Source organism: Scleropages formosus, chromosome 21 (genome assembly GCF_900964775.1).
Source record: "Scleropages formosus chromosome 21, fSclFor1.1, whole genome shotgun sequence".
NCBI lineage: Eukaryota > Metazoa > Chordata > Actinopteri > Osteoglossiformes > Osteoglossidae > Scleropages > Scleropages formosus.
This window is the reverse complement of record NC_041826.1, coordinates 12,287,907-12,300,431: the sequence shown is the minus strand read 5'-3', so window position 1 is coordinate 12,300,431 and position 12,525 is coordinate 12,287,907. Positions and strand designations below refer to the sequence as shown.

Below are 12,525 nucleotides of genomic sequence, written 5' to 3'. Positions count from 1 at the left end.
GCTTGCAGTCATCAGCTGAGAGTAAAACAAAATTTTTTCCAATGGGAAAAATAGCAGGGGGCATTAAAATATCAAATTGGAAAATTTGTACCTTTGAACATATACAGTATAACTCAGGTTCATAAGATGAACTGGTGTTTTTCCCTCACATTGTTCAACACACCTGGCGCACAGGTGATCAACAGACACACTTCATATGATCAGGTTTCCGTTGGCCTGGTTGTTGTGGTTTTAAACTTTAAACTTTGTAGATTGGCTGGTCTCTGTTGAAGCACACTGAAGTGTGAGGAGTGAAGGCAGTGAGTGCGTTCACACTGACTCTGTGCTCCTGCAGAGCTCATGAACAAGGAGGGTTGCTGGGGAAGCGAACCCTTCTCTGAGCGTGACTATCAGGGCTGGATGGACTTTGGGCGCCGGAGTGCAGAGGAACCGCAGCAGGAACAGGAGCAGCACTGAACACAGAATCACAGACCCACCTTTACAGTCTCAGCATCTGCTGAACCGGGTTCATTCCCTTTGAAATAAATACCCAATTTCTGAAACATGCAAATGTGTCTCCTTTCATTTAATAGCACATTGAGAGCTCACAGAAGTCAAACTAACACATTTCACCTAAACTAAGTGCTTTGCGTGTAGAATTTCATATGAACACAAATAGGTACACTAGTTATTAAACACGTTTATCTGACACTTTTCTCCAAAGCGACAAAGTGTTAATCTACTTACAATTATTTACCCATCTATACAGTTGGACAATTTTACTGGAGTAATTTAGGGTAAGTACCTTGCTCAAGGGTACTGAAGACGGAGGTTGGATTTGGACCTGCTACTTTTGGGTCCAAAGGGAGCTGCTCTAACCACTACACTACCAGCTGTCTCCCCACTGTATTTAACTTTATTCATTTAGTTGACGCCCTTCTCAAGTGCCTCACAATGATTTACCCATTTATGATACACCAGGAAAATTTTTACTGCATCACTTCAGAGTAAGTACACTGATCAAAGGTATAGAGCACAAGGTGGGATTTGAACCTGGGTTCTTTAGCAGAAGGCACTGATGAGCCACATCAGCACTTGCCATGAGGTGGTGAAGAAATAATGAATTCCTTATGAATATGCATTTTTTTTATACTTTCATGTATTAATGTCAAATAGACAGCATATTGAGATATTTGAGAAGCTCCTAAATAACCGTTTTGACCATTCAGTTGCTTATTGTTGACTGATTACAGTGACATCACAGCTACAGTTACAGTGCAGTGAGAGTTTGAGAGCACATGAGCTAACTGACCAAGGAAATATTGAGCCATTAAAAATAATTAACACCTGCGGATATTGTTTTTCAAAATAAATAAAAAAATCAAACAGGCAAATACTCTTCCATTGCATTTTCTTCCTTAACTGGTCAGACGTCCTCGCACCCTGACCCGATGCAGCAGAGCACACGAGAACACAGACCTGCAGCTCAAACCCACTTTCACCACTGCTGTAGCACCCTGAAGTGATACAGTAAAAATTACCCTGCTATATAAATGGGGACATCAGTGTTACTTGCTTTGGATAAAAGTGTCAACTAAGGAACAAATTAATAATGACCCAAGTGACATTTTCTAATATGATTGCTGTTGAATCACCAGTAAAATATCAATGCTTCACAGAGCAGGCTGTTGTACAAATATACCTAATCAGTCCACCCAGTATTCTGCTCTCAAGATGAAAAAAACATGGTAAAGGGATGAAGCAGCATGGAAATACTGCACTGTACCAGCAGTATAGTGGCCCTGAAAAACAGACACGTGGCCGCTGAAGTGCAGCCATTTCAAGTAAAAGGAGGAAGAGGAGAAGGAGATAAGGGGCAGAGATGCCACCAGGACAAGCAGCACCCTGCGCTCTTCATCCCTCCTGTTCTTTCTAAGGGCTTTTTCAGTCATCACTCAAACACAAACAGCAGCATTTTTTGTCACACAAACGTGCTCCGAAAACAGCTGGGTAAAACATGGTTATTGCTTCCCCACCTGCATCAAAGTGTACAAATATTTCCGTGTGGAGAGTGGCTGACAACGGACAGGTGGCCAGGTGACCCCCCCAACACGGAGGGATGGCGGCTGCAGGCGTAAAATAAAGATACACAGAAACCATGCTGGGGGGGCTAGGTGAGCGCTTCCACTGTAGGGGGTGCTGTGCAGTCATCTGCAGGGCATTCGCTTGACCGCCTTCCCTCACACTCAATGAGGCCTCGCTCCGCCACTTTATCCAGCCCTAAACTCTGCAGCTTCTCCACCAGGTTGAGGCTGAAGACACTCTTCCCCTTCCTGGACGGAGGGCGTGCCCACCTGGAGTCGAGCAGCAGCCGGGGGTCTGCGGAGGCCGAGATGCCCTGCTGCTGCAGCAGTTCCACGATTCCCAGAGGAGACGGAAGGGCAGCACGGTGGTTGTCACGGTTCTCCCCAGGGGGCATCACATGCCCTGCATTCCCACCAGCGGATGGGCAGTGAGGGTCAGCACTGCAGACAAGAGAAACAAGGAGGGATGCCCAACATGAGCTCCAGCATCACTAAACAGTTAATCAGATAGTCAGTTATTGTCAGTTACACTCAGTTATAGTAACTTAGACTCTTAAAATCATTTATAGTCCGTTATCAGTTATAGTTAGTTACACAGACAGAAACACGAAAGTTTAAAGTGTTAAACTCTTTAAACAAAACTATTGTCTAGAAAACCTGAGCAGGACTGTTTCTCTTCACACAAAAAAAACAAACTTTTAGTACTAAATAAATATTTACATAAATACTTAACCTTCAAGATAACTCCTAGGCACTTGGACACTTTTCACTTCGTATATACAGAGATATTTACCATTTCTCTCTGCCGCTGTTAATCAGTTATACTAATTAAATAACAGAAAACAAGCAGCAGCAGTAAGAGACAGTGGTCGGCCTGAAGACACCCTCCACTGAGAGCGAACATCCCCAAGCTGCGGGAAGTGCCTTCACCACACAAGGCTAACACTGTAATAACCTAATGTCATAATAATGTAATAATTGTCAAAATATTAATGCAATCATCTCCTCCTGAATGACAAATTGTTGTTACACTTGGCAACACTGAGGCACTAACAGGATGTGAAGTGTAGAGTACAGGCTGGGTTTAAACACAGTACAACTGTGCTACTGTGGACTCCCTGCAGGTCTACCTGTGCCTTACCTGTGCGGGATGGCTGTGAGAGAGGGATGCTGAGTCCCGCAGAGGGTAGGAAGATGTGTGGGAGGGGTCTGGGGCAGCCAGGGGCAGGACGGAGAGGCTGGAGGGAGCAGCGGGGTGGGGTTAGCACTGTGCGCCCATGCACATGCACGTACAAATAAGAGACGGTATGGAGACACACAAAGGACAGGAGGTAATGGTACTTGAGAACAGCTGGAAGGGCAGGATATGGAAGACGGCAGAGACACCATCACACACATACCACACAAACACTGCCTTTACTGTGTTTGTAAGAGGAGCCTCAGCAGTGACAACACTGGGCAATGAGCAGCTACTGCACGCAGTGATTTTTTCATATAGTAAAAAGCTCTCCTATCTGGCGTACGTAAGTATGTGCTGATGATTCATAAGCAAAGTTCTTATGTGCTCAGCTCATTCACACCTGTGGCACAGTTTCCCACAGTGCCCCACACTGCTGGGTCCAGGCCCTCCCACCGCGGGGCCTGGCTTGGCTCGGCCTCGTCCTCCTCCAGATCGTTCAGGCTGTACACATGCTGCAGGTCCACGTCGAGCTCCCGGAAGTCCTTGGTCAGGACCCCGGGACGGGGCTGCAGGATGCCACCCAAGTTGGGTTTGGCCAGCTGCTGCCAGTGGTGCAGTGTCGCTGAGCCTGAGGGCAGAAGGGCAAACATCTGTTCATTTATCTGACACCTGCAATAACAACACGAGGGCCGTCAAAGACGTACACTAATTTACCCACAGGCAGGGCTGGGTAATTTTTAGTGTGTCAATTCAAGGTAAGTACCTCGATCCAGGGTTCTGCAGCAGGAGGTAAGATTCAAACCTGTGACCTCCCAGTGGAAGCAAACAGCTCTAACTACTGTGCCCCCTACTGTTCCTCATTTCATTATACATTTGCTAATTTCTCTTGATCCTTCTGCACATCAGCTCCTGACATTTGTGCGCACAAACCAAGAGGAACAGTGTAATTTAATGGTAATAACGTCCCACATTTAATTCCTCCTAGGAGCCAGAGCAGCCTGTATTGCGTTCTTTACAAATGGCCCCCAAGACACGATCAATTGATCCCTGCAGAGCTTCACCTTCCAGGGGCTTGACAATCTGCAGGCGGTCAGGCAGGCAGGAGCGTGAGCTGCTAGAGACGCCCGAGGCCGACGAGTGCAGTGAGCTACTCGAGTAGTTGGTGCCGATGGACAGGAGACTGTCATTGGGTGTGAGAAAACCACTGGAGGTGTCGCCCTCAACCTCCAACGCTTGCAGTTTGCGTTCACGCTCCACTTCGAAGAAGGGCCGGCTCGAGTCGTGGCTCTGCTGGCGGGCCGAGAGGCGCTGCAGTGCCGCCTCCAAGTCCTGACCACCTGGGGTGCCTGGCTGTCCCAGGCGCTTCTCTTCCACCTCGCTGCATGGGGATACAGATACACAGAGCTTTACCTGAACTTTTATCACACATCAGCCACCGGTGCTGTAAGCCAGAAAAAGCGTACATTCAAGGGTCTGCTCACACATGAACTGTAACGTGTCTCTGGCTTACTACCCCACAGTTAACATTTGCAAGCAAAACGTTCCATGGCGTTACCACGTTAAAGCAGCGTGCCCACCTGAGCTGTACAGGGGGCCCCTGGCTCAAAGATGCCTTCTCCTCCAGGCTGACGCTGGCGCTACAGGAGCCGTAGCAGCTGGTGCGCGGTGTGCTCACACAGCTGGAGCGGCCTGACGGCGGACTGGAGCCAGGAATCTGAGGCGAATGGCAGCGGGAGCGCAGGCGGGCCGCTTGATTGGCTGCCTTCACCGTCTCAAACACGCGAAAAGGGTGGCTCCTATGGAGAGCATGTGAGAAGCAGTTGGGTGAAGACCTTTATCGATTTGTTACGCCCTTTCCCAGGGACTTATTTAACGATTTTTAACTGTGCTTTCTTACAAGCAATTCAATTTGACTACTGGCATGCGTGTGTGTAGAGGTGTGACAGGTGTGCTTTTTCCTGACAGCGGGTCCCTTACCTGTACTCTGGCGGTGCCGGGCTGTCCAGGCCCCTCCTCATGGTGCCTTCGATCTCAGCAGCCAGCGACTCCATAGGGACAAGGGCCGTCAGTGTGCTGTAGCGGTTCACCGTGCTGTTGGGCAGACTCTTGTTGCGCAGGTTCTTGAGCTCCTGCGACGCCTCACGCAGCATGTCCTCACACTCGCAGTACTTGTCCTGAAGCTCCTTCAACTGTGTGACACATTGCGTAGAAATCCAGAAAACATTATGGCATGCACTTTCCCAAAGGATCAATGACTGACTGCACCATCAAGTGGATCAAACACAGTAAAACAGTGAACTCTTTCAGAAAGTTTTCTCTAGACAAGAAATAACAAAGACATACGTGACACCAAGGAAAATATGATGTGTGTGATAAGGACTTTCGTCTGATACATATAGTATACAGTGTCATTTGTTCTGTTCCAGATATACGTGAAAAAGGTGGACTCACTTCTGATGTGAGTTGGGCTTGACTTTCCCGAGATGCACTCAGGTGTTGTGTTAGCTCTTCGTTCTCTGTCAAGAGCTGAGTGAGGGAACAGCTTGGTCAGAATACAACAGATACAGACCATACATAGAAGCTGTGATGACAAGACAAAGACAAACTGCCCAAAAGACATCATTTATTTTAAAAAGTAGTGTACAACAATCAACGCTTAAAGTCTTTCAAAGCCTTATAGGCTGAGTAAGTTTACATGTACAAGAACTTTGACCTGGTGGATCCTCCTTCAATCACATCATCACATAAGAACATCTTTGCTCTGGACACCTTAAAATTCAGGCTTAAGACCAACATGATAACAATCGCTTACAGAGGTGGACAGTAAGGAGTCACACTTCCTCCACTACTTGTACTTCAGTAACTCTCTGGAGAAACAGTACATTTTGGTATCAATACTTTCTTGAGTTCTTTTGAAAAAAAATGCACTTTTATTCCGTTACATTTCTGTCGTCTTCTTGTTACTTTGATATTTCCCCACCCCCGACATTTAATGTTTTCAATTTCTCTCCTAAAACTAATCAGGTCATTACTACTGCAACCATGATGTCTCCTGTGGATTTCACCCTTGACGGTGAGCTGTGAGTCGCACTCACTTTTTTTTTTTTTAAAAAAAAAAAAAAAAAACAGCGAACCACTAAAAAGCTGCTTTCCTCATTTCGTTGGCCAGGTTTGCCAATCAAGACTTTAGTCTTGAGTTTTGTTCCTTCTTGACTGACAACCTAGTTAAGTGAAGTGCTGAGGGAAATGTGAGTTTTTATTAATTTACCAGATGCTTTTCTCCAAAGCACTTTACACTCAGAGAACATTACCTTACACTCAACTACTTCACTATATTCTGTTAATTTAGAATGTGATGTGAGTTCTGACTTCACATTATTACAAGTGGAATCTCATCAACCCCCGTTTGGGGAGCACAGTGAATGTGGTCCCACAAGAAGGTTTTCTGTGAGTTTGGTGCAATATTATCATTACACAGTGGGAGTTTTGTTACTGTGTGTATAAAAATGTATGTCCGGTATGCGAGCAGATGCATCTCACCACTTTATTGTGCTGCTGCAGGTCTACAATCTGGGCCAGCAGACAGCTTATCTCCTCCTGTTGTCTCAGAGTGTCCTCCACTTTGCGGGCCAGTTCATCTGACAGCGCCACCACCTGTTTATTGGCTAAAGCTGCAGTGTGTGTTCAAGAGCACAGTGAGTTCAGCAGTGAGAAGGTATACGGAATAACCTAAACCTAGTAAGCACAAGAATGTGTCACAGAGAAGGTTACGTACCAAGCTCTTCCACACAGTCCCTCATCAGTTGCTGTTCCTGCTCCTCGTAGCTGGATGTTTCTGAAGTCAGTTCAACGGCCTAAAATTTCAAATTCAAAATCCCATTCAGTGCTGACTGCTGACCGATTCATCCCATTAACATGCACAGCATTCCTTGTGTTGCTACTGATCGCTGACACTCGGGAACACCAGACACGAGCCGGAAACACTCTGGAAGTCAGTAGAATCAACTGAGTCCCATACCAATGTTCTGTCTGGATACTTTAACTGAAAACTAACAGCAAAACATGGCAACTGGGATCATTTTAGAAGGCCTCACAACAGAAGAGATTTTGTAACAGAATGGTGAAGAAAATGGTATTAAACATAAGTAAATTAGAAAATGTTTGAAAATGCCTAAGTCAAAAATTCAAAACACGAGGAGCCAGTGTAGCTCAAGTAAGTTTGACGGTGGTTAAAGCTCACCTCTGAACGTAACCTGTGGTTCTCCTCCTCCAGCCCCTTGAGCTTCTGCTGCAGGAAGTCGTGGTCGATGTAGCTGCTGAAGGAGACTGATGACTCGCTCCTCCTCATCCTGAAAGAGGAATGACACAAACAGTGTGTTTCAGTGGAAGCATTGCTGCTGCTAGGACTTGCACCCAAGACATGTAGCCCAGAGCTCAAATGCAGCGGCGCCAGCACTAGGGTTCCCTCCCTTAAGTGTCCCAGCATTTTTGAGTGAAACTCCATGTGATTTGCAGTTCTTTGCGTGTTGAGAACTCACAGTAAAGACTTTTCCAAGGAGGAATCCATCTCTTCCGTACTGGCATACAGATGCAGTAGGTCCTCCCTCATGGAGAGCTCATGGCGCAGCTGGGCAATCTTCGCGTTGGGGACGTAGATCAGTCTCAGTACACATTGTATGCGTAGGACACACATACATACACGCAGACTGTTTGCCCTCATAACTGAGCATGGCATGTCATACCTCCTCTGTGGAGATGTGGAGCTGCTCTTCCAGCAGCTCATTGCGCTCAGCTAGGGCCCTGTTCTGCTTGAGCAGTGACTGACCAATCCGGGCCGCCAGCTCCAGGTCCCGCTCCTTCTATGCTCAGACAGGGACAGAACAACAAAATAACCCCAACAGTGTAAATGATGGTCACCACCAGCATGTCTGTGTACGAAGGCCTAATCCTCATTTGCCTTTTATCCACATACATTGTACTGCACCCATACGGTACTATACTATACTGTACCATATACTCCATTGCCTGCAGTGTACAATACTAGGCCTGTAATAAATGTGGACCATTGTACAAAAAGGGTGATAAAGCATTAATAATGCAATACCAACTGGACGCACTTCTGTGGGCACCTTCATCAAGAGCAAGAGTACTGAAGTTCCAAGCATATGAGAAACATTCAGCAGAGGAGACGAGATGCTGATGATGGCATCTTTCCAAACAGGACCGTCATGTTACAAGAAAGACTACTGTTTCCGTAAGCTTGTGTGTGCTCTCCTACCTTTCCTTTAGTTTTTAATAATAAAAGTTAAAATAAATATACATAAATAGAGATCAATCTGTAGTATTCATCATACATACATGATACAACAAACACTGGCTTATTTTGTTTGAACAAATAGTAATTTCACCAAGAAATAATTCACCAAGAAACACCACTGTATTGCAAGACATTCCTGATGCACCAGTTCTTTTCCTGGTGAACCATAATGTTTCGGTGGTTCAGAGGACAAAAACACAGCACAATGGTTCTATGTTTTAAATGCCACTAGTTTTTAAAATCAACAGTTACTTCATGTATGTATAGTTCAGCATAGCTTTGAGAAGACTGCCACGCATTAGTGTCGCGTTTATTTTTCCATTTCACAAGGCAGGATTCAGTGAAAATCTTATTGGGTAGAATGCATGTGCTTCACGTGTAGAGGGTTGAGAATTCCTTCACACGCTTGGGCCTCGTACCTCTTCCAGCAGATGCGTAACGGCTTCGATGTCATGGTAGGTCTTAGTGACCTGAGCCACCCTCTCAGCACACAGCACTGCAGAAAAAAAAACACACACAGCAAGAGAACTCAAGTTCTGAGCGCATGAAAACATTCAGCTCTTTGTTCTTTCTGTATGTGTCTCCACTGCATCACTGAAGAGCACAGCAAAAAGAGCTGCAAGATTTGTTCACTAAGTCAAGTCTTAATTGTCTTTATTGTGAATTCCCTACTTCATTGCGCGGTCACTGCAGACATCTCAAACGAGTCTCACTCAAGTAAACCTGAAAAGCTGAGTTTTAAACAACTGTACAGATGTATTACTGAACAGTTGTGAAAAACACCTTTTCAGGTTTTCGCTGTACTCATAATCATAAATCCATATGGGGGATGTGGGAGGGGGGGTTGTGAAACTGAATGACCTGCAGATTTGTATACATCACAATGGAACATTCACATTGGTGTGTTTCCATTCAGTTTTCAGTCCTGCTCACCATACTTTACACTGTTTTACTTTACACACTTCACCACACTGTACTGGATTGCCCAGTCCTATGTCTTTTCACTAGTATCATCCGAGTCCTATTTGACAGAAACGAGCACCAGGTGTGGCTCACTATCTAATAAAACAGTCGACTGGGAAGGCAAGGTCATTCTGAGAGGTTTCGAGTTTAAAAACATTTGGTGTTTGACTTATGAGGCCTGGAATTGGTCATAAATGTTACCACACCGCCGAGTCTTGTTTCCGTGTGCTTAGCTGTTTAAGATGTTTGTCTCCTCTTTTTCTATACAGTCCTTCGGCTACATGCGAGTTTAGCACAGGACAGGCTATGTGCAGGAGCACACATTCGCCTCAGACACAGACATTGACACAGACACACACACACACACACACACACACACACACACACAGCAGATGGCCCCAGCCACCTCATCTCAATAATCCTCTGGATCGGCTCTCTCTGCTGGGAGTGTGTGTTGGGACAGTGCAGGTTCACAGCGGCCTGGCAAATACACAGTGGGGCACAGAACAAGGCCAGCGGGGGCCTGAGCTCTCCTGCTCTATAAATACACACGCGCAGACACATACATCCTGGGAACAATGTAGCCCTCCTTCCCCTAGTTCCAGGACTTTAATAATGCCTCCCACCAGCTCCTCACTTACACCACCCCCCTACTGTTGAGTGTCTCAACATATCAGGGTCATTTAGGTCATGTGGTTCTTTCAATATAAAGGAAACATGCAACCTTAGAGACACTAAATTCCCACTTTTCCCCACCAAGTTCCTCCAAAAGTGATACAACTGGGTATAGTTTGAGAGTTTTGTCAGGAACAGGGACAGGAAAGCTCACATAAAAGTACTAACGAAAACAAAGTTCCAACAGGTTTGTTGCTTCCACTCTTGAAAAAAAATTAAGGAAAAAACTATATGGCTCCAGCAGTTTTGATACATGGTCCTCTACTGATAAGAACACTAACAAGAACAGTGACTGGAATAATGAAAAGCAGCAGGTAAAACTGACTACAGCCCCAATAGTAAAACCAGCTGCAACTCAAGTGTAGCTCTTTCCTTTCGAACAGAAGTCAATGCAATAAGTGCAGTAGCTGAAGCTTCAGAATTTCAGTCAAATCCGCATTGAGAGAAAAGGGCTGTAGAAATGTGTGTGCAGCTAGAGTATGAAAAAGTACCAATAGAGCAGTGTGTGCTGGTATGCGTTGGTTTGAAGCACCCACCCCTCCTTGGCCATGACAGCACAACAAGCACCAAGTTGCAGGAGAACGGTTCAGCTGCGCAGGTTGTCTGAATCCGTTAAGTCACTGTGGGTTTAGTGGGGAAAAAATAGGGCGCTGTCTGCGTCAAGTGTTACTAACAAGATTAACGCAGCAGCTCCACAAAACGGGGCTATTTCCAACACACACTGATTCTCACACTGGTTGCTGGTTCTCTTTACTTGTTAGGCAGCAGTATGAGTGCACCATATGTATTTGAGGCCAGCAGGGATTGCGTGCTTGTGCATGCAAGTGTGTGTGTGAGAGACACGCAGCATTGAGCCCTCAATGTCAATACAAAGACACCGAGGTAAAACAAAGATGTATGTTATAAAAGGTCTCAATCCAGGCTGTTACTGCTTTAAAACTGATAATGATACACAGTTACTTCAAATGCAATGCAGACAACTTAAAATTACTTACTGTGGTGTGCCATCATCCTTGCTGAAGTACACAGCTGGAATACAGTCTGTGCACGTCTCTGACCACCCAAAGGACCAAATGTCCAAATTGGTGTGAAATACCAGCAGAGCACAGAAGAAGGACATCATCAGCCGTCACCTTGGCTCTCGTCCCCCCCCAGAGACAGGCTCCTTGTCCCGTACCTTCCACCAGTTCCCTGCACAGCACCTCTGTGCTCAGCTCGGCTTCAGGGTGCCGCTCCCTGCTGTCATCTCCTCCTTCTCCATGGACAACAGAGCAGTTCCAGGTGTCCACAACAGCCGGACCGTCCATCTCTAGCACTCAGTCCGGACCTCAGGTCTGCAGACGCTCTTCTGCAGCAAGCCAACTTCCATCATGCACACCAATCTGTTTTTTTTGTTGGACCCATCAGCGTTTGACGTCCTTCTGACCTAATGGACCATAATGAGCACGGCCCACACTTGGAGGGACATGCACTTTTCTCTTCACCTTACACAGGAACCTGGGAGCCCAGTACAGGGGAGCAGTTCAGCAGAGAGAAGTACACGAGCACGGAGCCATAAATCATGTTGTTTTCCAACAAGAAGGAGGCCCATCTGAGCTTAGAAACACAACAGCACAGATGTAATATTCACAAATTTGTGACGTAATTTAACATAAGAAAGTGCTTCAGCAAAACCAACAACCCCTTTGTTTTGTAGGTGGTATGGTCCAACTTGTTGTAAGTCAGTCTGGTAATCCACTAGTGAGTCCTAACGCTCACCAGTGTGGATGGGAAAAGGGAACAGCGCACGCATGTTAACTGCTCCACTACACAGTTAAAGCGGTGACACATTGGTTTGTGTGTGTGTGTATTTTGCAGACAAAAAAGAACTGGTACAGATATCGATTAATTACATGTATCAGCAATTTGTCTCCATCAAAGCACAGTCCCTCCACATGACAAAGGTAATTCACTTCAGAAAAATCTTCCTTAAAATGACTTCCTCAAAAATCAAAGACATAACTACCATTAATTTAAAAGATAAAAACTGGAGTGTTCCTCAGCCACCCTTGGAAATCCATTTATGCTAAAACATGAATAAATCCCTTTAAAATGTACATGTTACTTCAGCTGTTAACATTAGTTATTTTAATAGTGCAGCTTCCCTTCATTAATTATTCCAGAATACTGTGTATCTTTGTACTTGCGGTCCTTACACAAGTATAAGAGGACAGCTGGTAGTGCAGTGGTTAAAGTTACTGCCTTTAGATCCAAAGGTTACAGGATTGATTCCCACCCCCAGTTGTAGTACCCTTGAGCAAGTTGCTTACCCTAAAATTGCCCAGCTG

At 45.6% G+C, this 12,525-nt stretch overlaps 1 protein-coding gene across 1 annotated transcript; it reads right to left on the bottom strand.

Moving 5' to 3' along the window:
- Window positions 1-918: 918 nt before the first annotated feature.
- On the bottom strand, window positions 919-11,644 carry hap1 (huntingtin associated protein 1). The gene is made up of 14 exons (XM_018726107.2): window positions 11,376-11,644; window positions 8,980-9,056; window positions 7,986-8,102; window positions 7,782-7,879; window positions 7,484-7,592; window positions 7,019-7,097; window positions 6,784-6,914; window positions 5,695-5,769; window positions 5,221-5,432; window positions 4,821-5,039; window positions 4,305-4,621; window positions 3,644-3,871; window positions 3,205-3,301; window positions 919-2,504 (listed from the first exon to the last, which is right to left on the bottom strand). The coding sequence occupies exons 1-14, from the start codon at window positions 11,503-11,505 to the stop codon at window positions 2,150-2,152; spliced, it is 2,244 nt and encodes a 747-aa protein (XP_018581623.1). The 5' UTR covers window positions 11,506-11,644; the 3' UTR covers window positions 919-2,149.
- Between the last annotated feature and the right edge of the window lie 881 nt (window positions 11,645-12,525).

Bases quoted from the DNA above. Each gene is read 5' to 3' on its own strand.
- hap1 (XM_018726107.2), bottom strand. From the start codon at position 11,505: ATGGACGGTCCGGCTGTTGTGGACACCTGGAACTGCTCTGTTGTCCAT. The intron at 7,593-7,781 runs GTGAGTTCTCAA...TTCCTCTTTCAG, and splicing joins TCCTTGGAAAAGTCTTTACT to GATGAGGAGGAGCGAGTCAT. The intron at 4,622-4,820 runs GTGGGCACGCTG...ATCCCCATGCAG, and splicing joins GGGCCCCCTGTACAGCTCAG to CGAGGTGGAAGAGAAGCGCC.